This window comes from Triturus cristatus, chromosome 7 (assembly GCF_964204655.1).
Source record: "Triturus cristatus chromosome 7, aTriCri1.1, whole genome shotgun sequence".
NCBI classification, from domain to species: domain Eukaryota; kingdom Metazoa; phylum Chordata; class Amphibia; order Caudata; family Salamandridae; genus Triturus; species Triturus cristatus.
In genome coordinates, this window is record NC_140590.1 from 1,549,172,389 (window position 1) to 1,549,185,595 (window position 13,207).

Below are 13,207 nucleotides of genomic sequence, written 5' to 3' on the forward strand. Positions count from 1 at the left end.
TTTCTGTTTTGGACTACAAATTTTCAATGTCTATTACATGGGCCTTTTAAACTTGTCTACTATAGTGTGTATTTTAATAGTGAGAAGTGAGTTGAGTTTCCGTCTAATCTAGTTTGGAGTAAGCAAGGGAAAACTTTCTTTTTGTAACATTATAGCTTGCCATAGAGCATTTGTCAATGTGATTAAGATTGAGAAATTCGAAGTGCATTCTATCGCTACTGTTGATATTATATTTACTGTCCCTCCCAATAGTTTGCACCCACATACAGATTTGATGACATCCTCAAATACCATCTTGAAGGTTCCTGGATTCTCTGGAGAGAGTTGTTTTGATATTTGTAAAATATATGGATAACTGTCTGTAGACGAAGAGTAAGGAGTGAAAGGAACCCATATTTACAAGGACATGAAAAGTCACGCAGGGCAGGCACACTGCGCCGCCGAAGCGTCCAAAAGAGTGTCGCACCGGCTGCGCAATGGGCTTGTACATGAGGCCCAGACCATCTAGAAAAACCTTGCAGCGATCCCCAGAACCATACAATGAAAACTAGTTATCGCACAAAAACCCACAATGTGTAAACATAAGTTAATTCTCTTAAGGGCAAATCACAAGTGAGGGAGAACACTGTAGTCAGCAACGAACATACATTTCTGAAATACAATCCAGAAATCTGCACACCGAGCGTGGAACAACACCTCAGCAGGGCCTGTTCTAGAGCCAGTTCCTGCGCTGACTGAACTGTCATCTGTTTTCAGTTTTCATGTCGTAATAGGAAAACCAATAATAATGAATTTAAAAAAAAAATAATAAAAATGTAGGCTTCCAATAACGACCTTGGGCATGCATTACGGACATGTTAGGAGAGTCAGTCCTGCCAAGTACCTCGCATCAGGCGTTAGACTAGCGCATTTTGATGTGGTGGTCTGCATCTCCGCACCAAAATACGAAGTCACACATTTATAGCGCCTCCTGAAGTTGCTGACAAACGGAGACCGGAGCTGCTATTAGCGCTCATTGAACAATGCACGACCGCGAGCTGCTCTGGCAGCCCATAGTGTGTTACAGACTGCACTAAAGGTGCAGTGCAACTGCTGCACGGCTCTTGAATTTATTTATAATTTACACCTTCATCTGCCGTTCCATTCGTGGTGACCAGGCTGGCTCAGCTATGCTCTCACTGGGGCTGCAGCACCACAGCAGCGTTTGCAACATTGTATATTTGCCACCCGAGTCAGAAAAATAAGTAATTAAGTGCGCGTTGCGAGCGGGCGGAAGTTATGTTTGTAAGTTTCATTTTTAGGCGGCCAATGCTCTTACCGCTGCCTGTGCCCCTCATCATGATACCCTGCTGTGACTGACCAGACCAGGCTGCTTGGGGGCTCCTTGTCACGGCCGTGGGTCTCTCAGTCACTCTGGAGACCGATGTCCCCCTGCCTGTGGAGCCGCTGCAGCTGCTACTATCATGCTGCAACGGCAAATTAAACTAACGGTTTCGAGGACACACGCACAGCGCTGGTGAAATGCGAAGGGCCAGCACCCACTCTGCCAGAGAGTCAGCCACCCTTCAAAGGAGTGTGCTTGGAGCAGGATGCCAACCACATAAACGTGGAATAGCTGGTTCAGGAACAAAACATGGCCCCAGAGAACTCTGGTCCATCGAGGTCAGTTGAGCCTCAATAGTCTGAGATTTAATTATATTATTCTATCTATAGTGTGAACGCATGAGTCAAGCAGTTCACTCCTCCTGCTGGTTTATATTAACAACCTTGTGGCCTGTTCTATTCTCTTGTGAATGGGAAAGTGCTTCCATGACAATAGAACAGACCAGTAGGAGCTGTGAACTGATTGGCTCATGTGTGATCGGGCAGCAGGCACAGCCTTGCGCTGACCTCACTATGTTGGCAGCACAGCACTGGATGCTGACACTGCTAGGGGTGCATGCAGCCTACATAGAGAAAATGGCCTCCCTTCAGGCGCCCAGCTTGGCGCTGTCCGCACCAATCACAACGCTGCCATTGCAGCATTTTGATTGGCTGAGGGGAGGGAGGCTACCTTCTTCCTGTTTCCAGCAGCAGGACCCGGCCAGGAGCTGAGGCGGCGCGGGACCCGGTAAGGTAAGTTTTATTTTAATAAATTTGACACTCGCGCAATCCCTCCACTCACTCCCCCACCCGCGAGTCATGCGAGCCGCAACTGAGTTTTAAGATGATCTTATAGTTTCTCCTTGCTCAAATAGGTGTAATTTCTGCTATTTATGTTTCCCTCGTCTTCATTGCTTGATTTTGCTTGCAAGAAAGTGTCACTCATTGTCTTTGAATGTCACTCATAATTATATTGAAATTATGAAAATGTCACACATAAGTAATCTGAAACCTTGGCAGCTGTGGAGAGTGATGCATGAATTCATCTCACACTTGGCGAAGAAAAATGAGAAAATATTACCACCATGAAGAGGGAGGTACACAGTGACTTCTCAAGCTGCTTCCTTCCTCCCCTCCACCAGCATTGACCACAGAAAAAACGAAAGGTCAAGTGTCTTAATTACCCCGGGGCTTTGACTTTCAGAAAGCCAATGATGGTCATGGATCTTGAGAGAACGAACACGCTGACGTTTGAGATCTATTTTCTGGCTGGTGATTCGATGTGAGACCCTGGGAGCAATTTATCTCCCGGAGCGTTCGGTTCCTGATTTCCCGCCTAATTCTGCGTCTCTCACTCTTGCGGCGCTCGAGCTCACTTGACGTGCTGCGATATTATTTGTCTTTTTACGTCCTTTACTGCTTACTGGGTAGCTCGGCCTAATCCAATGCCGCTGATTTACAGCCCCGCCTGCCTCGCGGCAGCAGCCGCTTCGGAAACCATCTGTTTTGTGTATCGACGCAGCACCTGGAGATGGGCGGTCGGGGAGAGGCGCGCCATATTTCATCTGTTCCATGAAATTACGCATGTAACAAGACTTCATTGGGCTACCTTGCTATCAATCATGCAAATATACCCTGTGTAACAGCTGTGACTACCAGTACATCATCAGAGGCAAGAAAATCTTAGAACATGGATCTCTCTAGGTATTGACCTTATGATGACACGGGCAGCAAACTGTGCAGCACTGGCCAATAATTGACATCGATTAGTAATAATTAATATTGATAATAGGTTGAAATAGGGGTCACCAAGTATAAACTGAAAAAGAATGGCAATTTTAGAGCTATAAGTCAGGGTGGAGGGTGGGAGAGGGCTGTAAGACCACACTCACTCTCTCTCTCTCTCTCTCTCTCGCTCTCTCTCTCTCCCCTCTCTCTCTTCTCGCCCCCAGCATTCCCCAATGCAATGTGTGTATTCGTTTCTAATAAGTGGATCCGTTTCAGGGCTTTGCGTACGGATTTATTTGAGTTCCTGGTAAACTCGTTCTTAGCTCTGCACACTCTAAGCTGGTTGCATTTTCCAAGAACATTTCCCAGAAATATAATTGCAGTTATAATTGCTGTTTCATGGGTTTTCAAGTGACATTTATTCACTGGAGTATGCGAGAGAGGCAGGTTAATTAGTCTTGAAAATAAAATGTTACCTTCGGCGTGCTTTGAAATTGATCTAACAGGAACGCTGGAATGGCAATACAAGGCTGACGTGTCCATGAGGCGATTTAAGGCATCCGTCTTTCTGCACCACAAATAGGGGTAGGGCCGGCTTTAGCGCATGTGGGACCCAGTGCGACAATCGTTTTTGGCGCCCCACACCCCTTGACCGCCTCCTCGTATTCTCGCACTACCAACAAGCAAAATGGCCGTCATCTCTCCAAGCATAAGTTATTGCTAAACACACTGCCCCCCTGAGGTCAGCACCCCTCCACAGGTCAGCGCCCAGTGCGGCTGCACCGGTCGCGCTGCCCTAAAGCCAGCCCTGAATAGGGGTGCAGCTAAGAGCACTGTACTGCAGCTGGAACCCAGGGCCATATTTACGAAGTTTGTAGGACAAGGTAGCACAGCAAGTCACCTTGCTGCGTTGCCTTGCGTCACAGGGAGAGGCAGGGATGCGCCGTATTTATCCACTACATCGCATTTCTGTCTTTTCCCCCTGTGCTGACGCTGTTTTGGCACCCTATCGCCAACGAAGGCACCCTTGCAGCATGGTGCAAAGGTGCCTACGTTGCATGCAGGACTGTTTAAAAAACAATCCTACGAGGCTTTTTCCTCCTATGTGTGCTGCAGAATGAAGGAGGAAAAACAAGGAGAAATAAACATATTTCTCGTCATTATGCTTCCCTTGGGGGGGAAACGTATCATTTTGGTACATTTCCAGGTTTACAAATCCTTTTAAGTCTCGGAAAGCATCAGAAACCATTGGAGTTGTGTGGGAACACCCTCTGCAACGCCTCACTTGCACAGAGAAAGGCAACGCAGCGATTTGCACTGTGTTGCCATACTCCAGATTTTTGCAGCCACGCAGCCACGCAGCCACGCAAAGTGGTTTTGCTTGGCTTCATAAACCTGGTGATTACAATTTGGCAAACTGGAAGACAGTGACAGTAAGCAGCACTATGCTTGAATGCCTCCAAGGGCCTGTGGTGACATGATGACAAGCCTTCGAAAATGCGCTCTGCAAATACTGCTGCACTATCCCGTGCTATTTTCCTTTTCTATTACTTGGTTTAAATTGGTTTATTATTGCATGAAAGACATATCTCTCCTTTAACAGAAAAATATTAAACACATTTTACTGTATAGTTACATGTACTTTTTAGTTAAAAAATAATTCTGCGCTGTATGTGGGGCGACTTCTTTTCTAGGGTTAGAAAAGCATATTTTGTCTGCAGGAGGGATATGTTTTGAAGCTGTTCTTTGTCGAGGTTAGATAACAATGTGCGCTTTGATTTCCTTTCAAGGGGAAAATGTTGATTCAACAGAACACAACTAAGTTGAACAGTGTATTTTGATTATTCCACTGAGTATCAGGCTTAGAGACTAATGATCTCTTGCAAAGGAAACCAGACAGGTGATAATTTTCCAGCCTTCCCATTGGTGTTAAAACATGTAATTCGTGGAACAGGTGGTAAAACAATTCCTGTCAAATTGGATGGTTTAGAACGACCTATGTATTGCTAGAGCAAAGGCAACATCAAACTAACAAAATAATTTATTTGCAACATTTGATGATCGAAGAGAGCTAATTGCAGGGCTCCTTATAAAGCATTTTTGATAAACGTCCAGAACAAATCTAGTGTAAAATATTTTGTATCTATATTCAGGGGGCTGCTAAGTGACTTTTCTGGGAACATTCCTCTGGGTGAGCCACGGTCTAAGATTACACTACAGAGCCAGACCGTGGGTTCATGTGAAGGATTATTGCATAATATATTCTGCTAGGGAATGAATCCAAAAGTATGTTTATGCCTTAGCATTAGCCTCATCCATAGGCGTAAACTGAGAGTACTCCTATGGATACAGAGTAGGCCTAGGCAGAGTTTATGTAATACCGCTACATGGAACTCCTCGAAGTGAGCAAAAAACTCAGCCGCACTGCGTAGACTTCCGCAAGCGGCGGAGTGCGTTTGGTCATGCCCTTAACGTTGTTTTTCAGCGCCGGGTGTTTGTCCCGTGCCAATTGCTCCATTCACAGCAAAAGAGGGCACTTCTTCTTTTCTTGCCGCTTGAGTAGATTTTCTACACGAGCAGGAGCTTTCTCAACGCGAAAAGAAGGTTTCTCAATGCAAGCGGACGCGACCATCCGTGTTCGCCCATGTTGAGAAAGCTAACAGCCCGCGTTGAGAAATCTCGCCGGGAGGTGGATTTTCCTCACTCACACTCGCCAACTTGATGCTGGCGAGCACGAGCAAGGAAAAAACTGTTTCGAGTTTTTCGGAACTCCGCTTACTCCATGGAGAGTAGAGTGCGGAAATCTCCGCGAACGGAGCGGAGTTCACCTCCAAGGCCTAATACATAGGGCTCCACCTGGGTAGCCATTTCATGAGATGAACTGTAGCATGAAATGGGGAGATGGTGCCTAAGTTTTGAGCAAAATATAGGTCATTTGAAACCGTAACATGAAACAGGAATTATTTTTTCCGCCAGTTTCATGAATTACATGTTTTAACACCAATGGGAAGTCAGGGTGTTTCTGACCCATGTACAAGCCCTTTGGAAAAGTCATGTATGAAATCAGTACTTCTGAAAGAGCAGGTAATCCAAGGAAGAGTTGTTTTTACATGCTAGTCCAGGGGTCTCAAAACTCTTATGCAATAAGAGCTACTTTTGTTCAATGGAAATCACCACAAGCTACTAATAGTGACCGTAACTGACAGGATTATAGCAGTGCCCACCATATACAGGATTATCATCAGTGATCTCCTCGCTTCATCAGGCCCTGTTGCCAGCATTAATATAGAAAATACTTTGTCATTGGGAAGGCCTTTCTGTGGTAATACATACCAGCTATAGTCGCAGTGACCTTGGCACCAACCTAGTAATAATAGTAAAAAATCTCCCTTATACTCCATGACTTGTCACTCAATTATGCAGCTTTAAATATATGTTGGAAATTCGACAATTTTTCTCCAAACATCAGGGTATGAGTTCTGAAAATACACACATTTTCTTCTTAAATACGTGCTTTTAAATTTTGATATGTCCATATTTATTCAACCAATCAAACACTTTTAATTTTGTAGACTGGGCTGCACACGTGAGAGCTACGTTTAGGCAGGTGGGGGAGCTACCAGTGGCTGACGAGCTACTCGTTGGAGAAGTCTGGGCTACAACAAGGCATTTAAATGTCATACAATTATGGAAAGCAAAGAAAAACACAAGATAGAAAGCAAGACATTGTAAAATTGAATGCCACTCTTATGAAATACAGAACAAGCCTCACCTCCATAGCTCTGCTTCTCCCTTCAATGGCGATCGAGCTGGGCTCTGCTGCTCCACGCCCCTTGCAGGTCTGGGGGTGTTACTGCATGCAGGGCTGGAAAGAAGTAGAGTTTTAAACAGCTGTTCTTTGCTCTTCAAGTCACTAACACAAACCGAGTACACAGGGCAGAGTTGTGAGGGTGGTGGTCAGGTTTAACAGCAAAGGGAGGCTGCCACGTGACCTGATGCCAAACCCCAAACCATTTTATTTAATTTCATCACTGAATTGGGCCACAGGCTTGTATTTTGTGGCCAGTGGCTTAACAATAGCCCCCGCGATGCAGGAGAGCCCCCGAGCTGCATGGGCGCCCCCTCTGGCACTGTGAACGGGCGGGTCTGAGAGCTCCTGACTGGGTCCGGAGAGTGGGGGCCCCCTCCATGTACTTTGCGGGGGGGGGGCTTAGGTTTCATTACACCACTGTTTGAGGCTTTTGCCACTTCCCACGTGCTCTGTTTTTTGACGTAACATTTGATCTCAACACTTGTAATTGTGAGTGTACAGCTTCTGTCAGTATGGTGTTACATGTAAAAGCACGTTGAAGGAAAAATGGTTCGCCCCCAATTCTCTTGTTTCTTTCATTCTGAACTTTGCCGAATTTTACTTGCACGTGATACTTGCTGCCGAAAGGCCTCATACCTGTAAAAATCTCTCTGGTGACTGATCCAACTCATTTGAACATATAATCTCTTATATGACCTTGCCCTTAAAGTATATTTGTATCCTGAAAATAAAAATATATATCATAGCAAAAGTAAATGCCCAAATTTATGCCTGAGTGTCTCTAGAATAAAGGTATTTATATATTAACAGGCCTGCCTGGGAAGAAAGGAAGGCAATTATATACTGTCTAGTCTGTAAATTGCCAGAATGTGCCACATTTTATCAGCCCCTATGGTAACTTTGTTATCCTTAAAGGGGCTAGGGCAGCCTGCTAGTGCCGAAACCCAGCAATGGGGCCCCTCCCTCTGTTCTGAGTCAGGACCATCACTTCGAAGTAGGGGGATGGATGGAAGTCAAAGAGAAAAGAAGAGCATTTGCTCTCAAGCAAGTTAGTCTTATGTTTTCAATAACAGGAAGTAGGCCGAGAGATTTAACTTACCCGATACCCACCCTCTCACAACCCTGTGATGTCACATTGTAGGAAACGGGAAGCGTAGGCTTTAGGCTTACAATTTGTACCAATAATGCAAGGGTTTTTCCCTCTAGATTGTCTAGTTGAATCAACTCGCCTTTCCTTGTAGAAAGGAAATAACATGACCCCTCTGCTCAGAAAAGAGCTGATATGATCAGCTCAATGATGAGGAAATCGCTGGCCTCTCTCTTACAACTAGACCTGGAAAAATCAACAATGCAGTTAAGGCATTGCCTAGTAGGATGACTAATAGATTAACCGCAGAAGTGTTTGGTATAGAAGTCTGGGCAGTGAACTCCGCTCGCGGAGTTTGCAGAGTTGTCCGGACCCCGCGTTACGCGGAGACGGGGTGGCTCCTCCATTAGGGCGGAGGAGCGCCGCCCCACTGCTTTCTCGCAGTGCGAGAAGCAGAAAATAAAGTGGTATTTTAAATACATTTTTATTTTCTGCTTCTCGCGCTGCGAGAAAGCAGAAGGCAGGGGTATGCCTGATTGGGGGCGGGCGGGAGGATATGCCTGGTTGGGGGCGGGTTGGGGAGGAGTGGCTTGTACCACTCAGAGTACCCTGACTGTTTGGTCACAGTCATGCGCACTATACATTTTCTCTAAGTAGACTGCATGCAGCCTACATAGAGAAAATGGCCTCCCTACAGGTGCCCGGCTGGGCGCTGTCCGGGACTCCGCACCAATCACAACGCTGCCATTGCAGCGTTGTGATTGGCTTACACGAGGAGAGGGAGCATGCCTGTTCCTGTTTAGTAGCAGGAAAACAGGGACACGGCCCAGGAGCAGAGGCGGCACGGGACCGGTCAGGTATGTTTTATTTTTACTCACCCCCCTCACGATAATCCCTGCGCGACCCTCCCCGCGAGAATTGCGAGCCGTGACTGACGCGGAGCTCATGGAGTTCCGAAAAACTCTGCTACACTGATTTTTTTTCCCTGCTCACCTTCGTCAACGTCAAGTTAGTGAGTGCAAGTGAGGAAAATCACCTCCCAGCGAGATTTTTCCTTGTTCGTGATCGTCAACATCAAGTTGGCGAGTGCTAGCGTAAAAAATCAACCTCTCAGCGAGATTTCTCAACACGGGCGGTCAGATTTCTCATTGCAAATGATCGCATATGCTCTCGACCGCTCGCATTGAGAAACCGTTCGTTCGCGTTGAGAAAGCTGCCGCTCAAGAAAAAATCTACTCGAACGGCAGAAAGGAAGCAGCGCCCGCTTGCGCTGTGCATGATGCCCTTCGCGACGATTGCACAGTGTGGACAAGCACCTGGCACTGAAAATCACTGTGAACGGCATTAATCTAATGCACTCCGCAGCTTGCGGAGCTCCGCATGAGGCATGGCCAGAACATAAGCTTCCAAACTCCCCACTTTTCATGAGGACACATATATTAGCTCAGGATTTCCCTTCCATTTGGCCCCAGTTTTCTCCTTAAATTCTGGAAACCAAAGTTCTTTAAGAAAATTCGAAGTAGGTTGACTGGACAACTTAGCGGAATCAGGAGGCAAATACAGATAAGCAACAAAATACCGACTCCACATGAGCTGATATCTATCTGGCAATACCCAGAACTACTACTATGCATCACAATGTCTGAAATTCGGAGGCCTTTCGGGCCACTAAATTGGGCAACCGAATAGACTCACAGGATCTGAAATGCTTTTCCATACAATATGGGAAAGCAGAGTGGGTTTGCTTTGCATCTTGGCTGAGGCATTTGTGGGTTTGAGGGGCCCAGCAGAAAATAGGCTCTCATGAACCTATGTAAAATTAAATCTTTACAATCGACCAGACAACCAGAATATATTGATTACTTGCGATGGAAAGGCAGGCACTTCATTGATAGAATCTCAAAGGAAAGTAATCTGTGCCATAAAGGGTCAAATCTGCAGTACATTTGAATGCATTGTTTTTATTGAACACGAGAACGTTTATACATAATGAAATGGATTAATCTAAAAAATGGTATGAGGTTTCAGGTGTGGTGAGTTCACGGAAACATGTAATGTGGTTATTTTATAATCTGTAGGTCTTATGGGCTACTGTTTAGGATTGAACGTTCGGAGGACAACATCTGCCTTGTGTCACCTCAGCACCACCTCTATCGTGTTCATAGTCGGGTAGGGGAAGCGTGACAAACTCTAATTCCCTTTAACCCCTGCAGAGGCTCTGTCACTACCAAGCCCATCATTGGGTAGGCCACCATTTGCACCACCTGATTCTCACAGCACCAGACACAGTCTTCAGCTGTAGCAACCTCAAAAAAGTATGCTGTGTCAGAGTGCAAGAAGATGTGGGGTTCCTCACACTTTGCAAGCTTGGGAAGATGTTTATGGTTTAATATCTGTTATTCTAGGGCAGATAATCTGTCCTGCCAAATCACTCTAACTTGGCATAGAGGCAGAGAACCCTGTATTGCATAAGATTGAGTAATTTGTTGAGGTAATCAGTTCGGGTGTAGTGAGCCGTGGTACCAAAACAGCTATAATTGATGGCTTTATAGAGAGCTAATTTGATAGTTTGATTATGCTGTTGTACATATGGGAGTTCCAGAGGAGAGGCTGCATGGTAGCACTGAACAGTGTGAGATGCTATGGAGGTAATGTTGATATAGTTTTTATTTGGTGGTTGTCCACTTCCTACAATCAAATCATGTGAATGCTGAGATGATGATGGTTTATGAAATTGTGTTGAAGGTCAGATTAACCAACAAACACAAACATGAAGAACTTTGCTCACCTCTCTGAATGCCTGATAGACTGAGGGCCTGGACCAGTCACCACACGATTTACTACCGGGGGGACCAGTCAGTGGTCTCCAGCTGGCCTGAGATTGTGATGACATATAAGCCATAAGCCTGTAAGAGCCCTCGAATATAAGGGTTGAGTGTCTACATTGGCAATAGGCAAGAGAACCTGCCAAAGAAGTACAGGCTGAAAGAAGGCTCTAATGTGATTAAACAGGTTTGACAACTTAATTGCATCTTCTTCTTTCTGAAAGTTTTGTCGTCAAGTTTTTCTTAGTCAGTTTAACCTGACAGATAGCAGCCAGGGCTACGGTGGCCTCTTTTGGCATACTCCTGCAGCCTCATTCAATTGGACTGAATATTTATGCTCAATCACTGCTCAGCATTTTCTGGACCCTCATACTTTTGAGATTTTATTATTTGTCACATTATAACACTGGCCTCTTGAACTTCCATGTTAGGTGTTGTTGCTATTTACTGTGACAAAGTTTCCTTGAAATTTGTTTTTATCTTTTGATCGCTACTTTACCTTTTAATATTCATATGTCGTGCTAGTTAACATATGTTTGCCTTATTTCTTAAACATGGGAACGGATTGTTAAGTTTATTGTATTTTTATTGCTATTTTAGTTATTTTTCGATACCAAGCCACATATCTGAAAGAGCTGGGAACTTATTTCGACCTTGGCGGAAGGTCCTCCATCCAGGTGGCTAAGGTCATGACTTCTGTCGCCCCGGAGAGAGGAGGACCTCTACCCTTCCACCATCTTAAGAGCTCCCTCTGCCTAGCAGGGATCTCTGTCCTGTAAAGGAAGCTTCCACCACAGAGGCTCCCTTCAGATAAATGAAGATTTGGAGGGAGTGGACCATGTTTAAATCACCCGTTCAGCAAACATTCATAATCAGATAAAACAAACTCCCAAAGTAAGAGTTTTCTTTATCTGAACATGAAGTAAATGATCTCCACACACAAGGAGCCTTTTGCCTAGCTGGAGAGGTCATTTAACATATTGCCTGGTGAGATAGAGAAAATAAGTGACGGTAGTCCTGCCCTCAATAGGGTGAGAAGATCATTACTGTGATCCAGTGGTCCTGTGGTAGTGTTACCACTGGTGGAGCTAACAAAGGCTCCACCAAGGATAACCAGGCTTTCCCCAGACTCTTCACAGCATGGGGAACCACAGATTTGACAGTGGGAGGACCACCGAACTACGGCATTCATCCAAAACTCAGCCAAACTCTACATACGACCTGAAATCATTCTACCCATCCTGCACTATGACAAGTAGATCCAAGACATATACTCTAAGGAGACTTTTGTGCTTCTTTGGGCAAGTTGATCACTCTCAGTCTAAAGGATGCCTTGCAAATTCTTAATTGAGCTTTGGGGACAAAGTTGTTAGGTCATTTGAGTATGTGTTGAGAACAATAATGTAGGACAATTTTATTTATATATATGCTTATAGAGCGCACGAATCACTCCATAAGGGTATCCCTGCGCTAGGACCGCCTAGAGGAGCTGATGAGAGATGATCAGAACAGCGAGGTTTTCAACAGTTTCCTGGAAGCCAGGTAATCCGTGCATTGACGCAGGTGAAAGGGGATCTCGTTCCAGTAGTGTGGGGCTAGATGGTAGAAGGCCTTACCACCTTGGCGGGATTTTGAAAGCACGGGACTTGCAGAAGGGCTTTGGCTCCGGAGCGGAGGGGTCTGGAGGGCACGTAATTTACAATGTAGCCAGGTATGTGTTAGCCATGGAGTGATGAGGGTTTGCACCCTTGATTTACACATCAATCATCCCTTTAAAGCAATACAAGATGGGTGTTTATGGATGGAATTAATATTTATTAGCAATAATACTTCTATCGCAAGGGTACTCCCAAAAGATTTTGTGGAGAAGAGAATGTTCTGAAAACACTCACCCAGATCAGATCTGAGGTGTTGTATGCATCTGAAACTGGGACACTTGTACATATAGGAACTGTGCTTCCTTCCTTCATTTCAGAACTCCCAGAGAAGCAAAAATCCTAACAAACAATTATTTATGTGAAAATGGACACGCATTTCGCATTTCAACCCCACGTTCTGCTTTCTGACAGAGGACGATGTCACCTTCCACACGGGTTCTCTGAGGTGTTAAGCAGGGACACTGCACAACCGATCAAATGTGGAAAAACAATTTGTGCAAGCAGCAAACACTGCCTGAATTCAAAATGTGAGGATTGTACATCTCACGCCATGGATCAATACTGAGTTGGAAACATCAAACCAGCCAGGTCTAAAATCTCAGCTGTCAGGCTTCAGTCACATCTTCATTAAGCATCACAACTAGCCAAAGGTCATAGCAATGTTCAAGATACCATTAGAGGGAAGACAGTTCCATAGACAAACGAAATTAGTAATAAAATGAATTTGATAAGAACA

The 13,207-nt window shown here is 45.1% G+C and overlaps 1 protein-coding gene across 1 annotated transcript in view; it reads right to left on the reverse strand.

Annotated features, from left to right (window-relative positions):
- Positions 1–13,207, reverse strand: part of RIMS4 (regulating synaptic membrane exocytosis 4) — a 478,826-nt gene that overhangs the window by 167,826 nt on the left and 297,793 nt on the right. Inside the window, exon 3 of the mRNA XM_085619343.1 lies at positions 6,863–6,955. Within this exon, the coding sequence (XP_085475469.1) occupies positions 6,863–6,955 (93 nt within the window). The remainder of the gene's footprint in view (positions 1–6,862; positions 6,956–13,207) is intronic.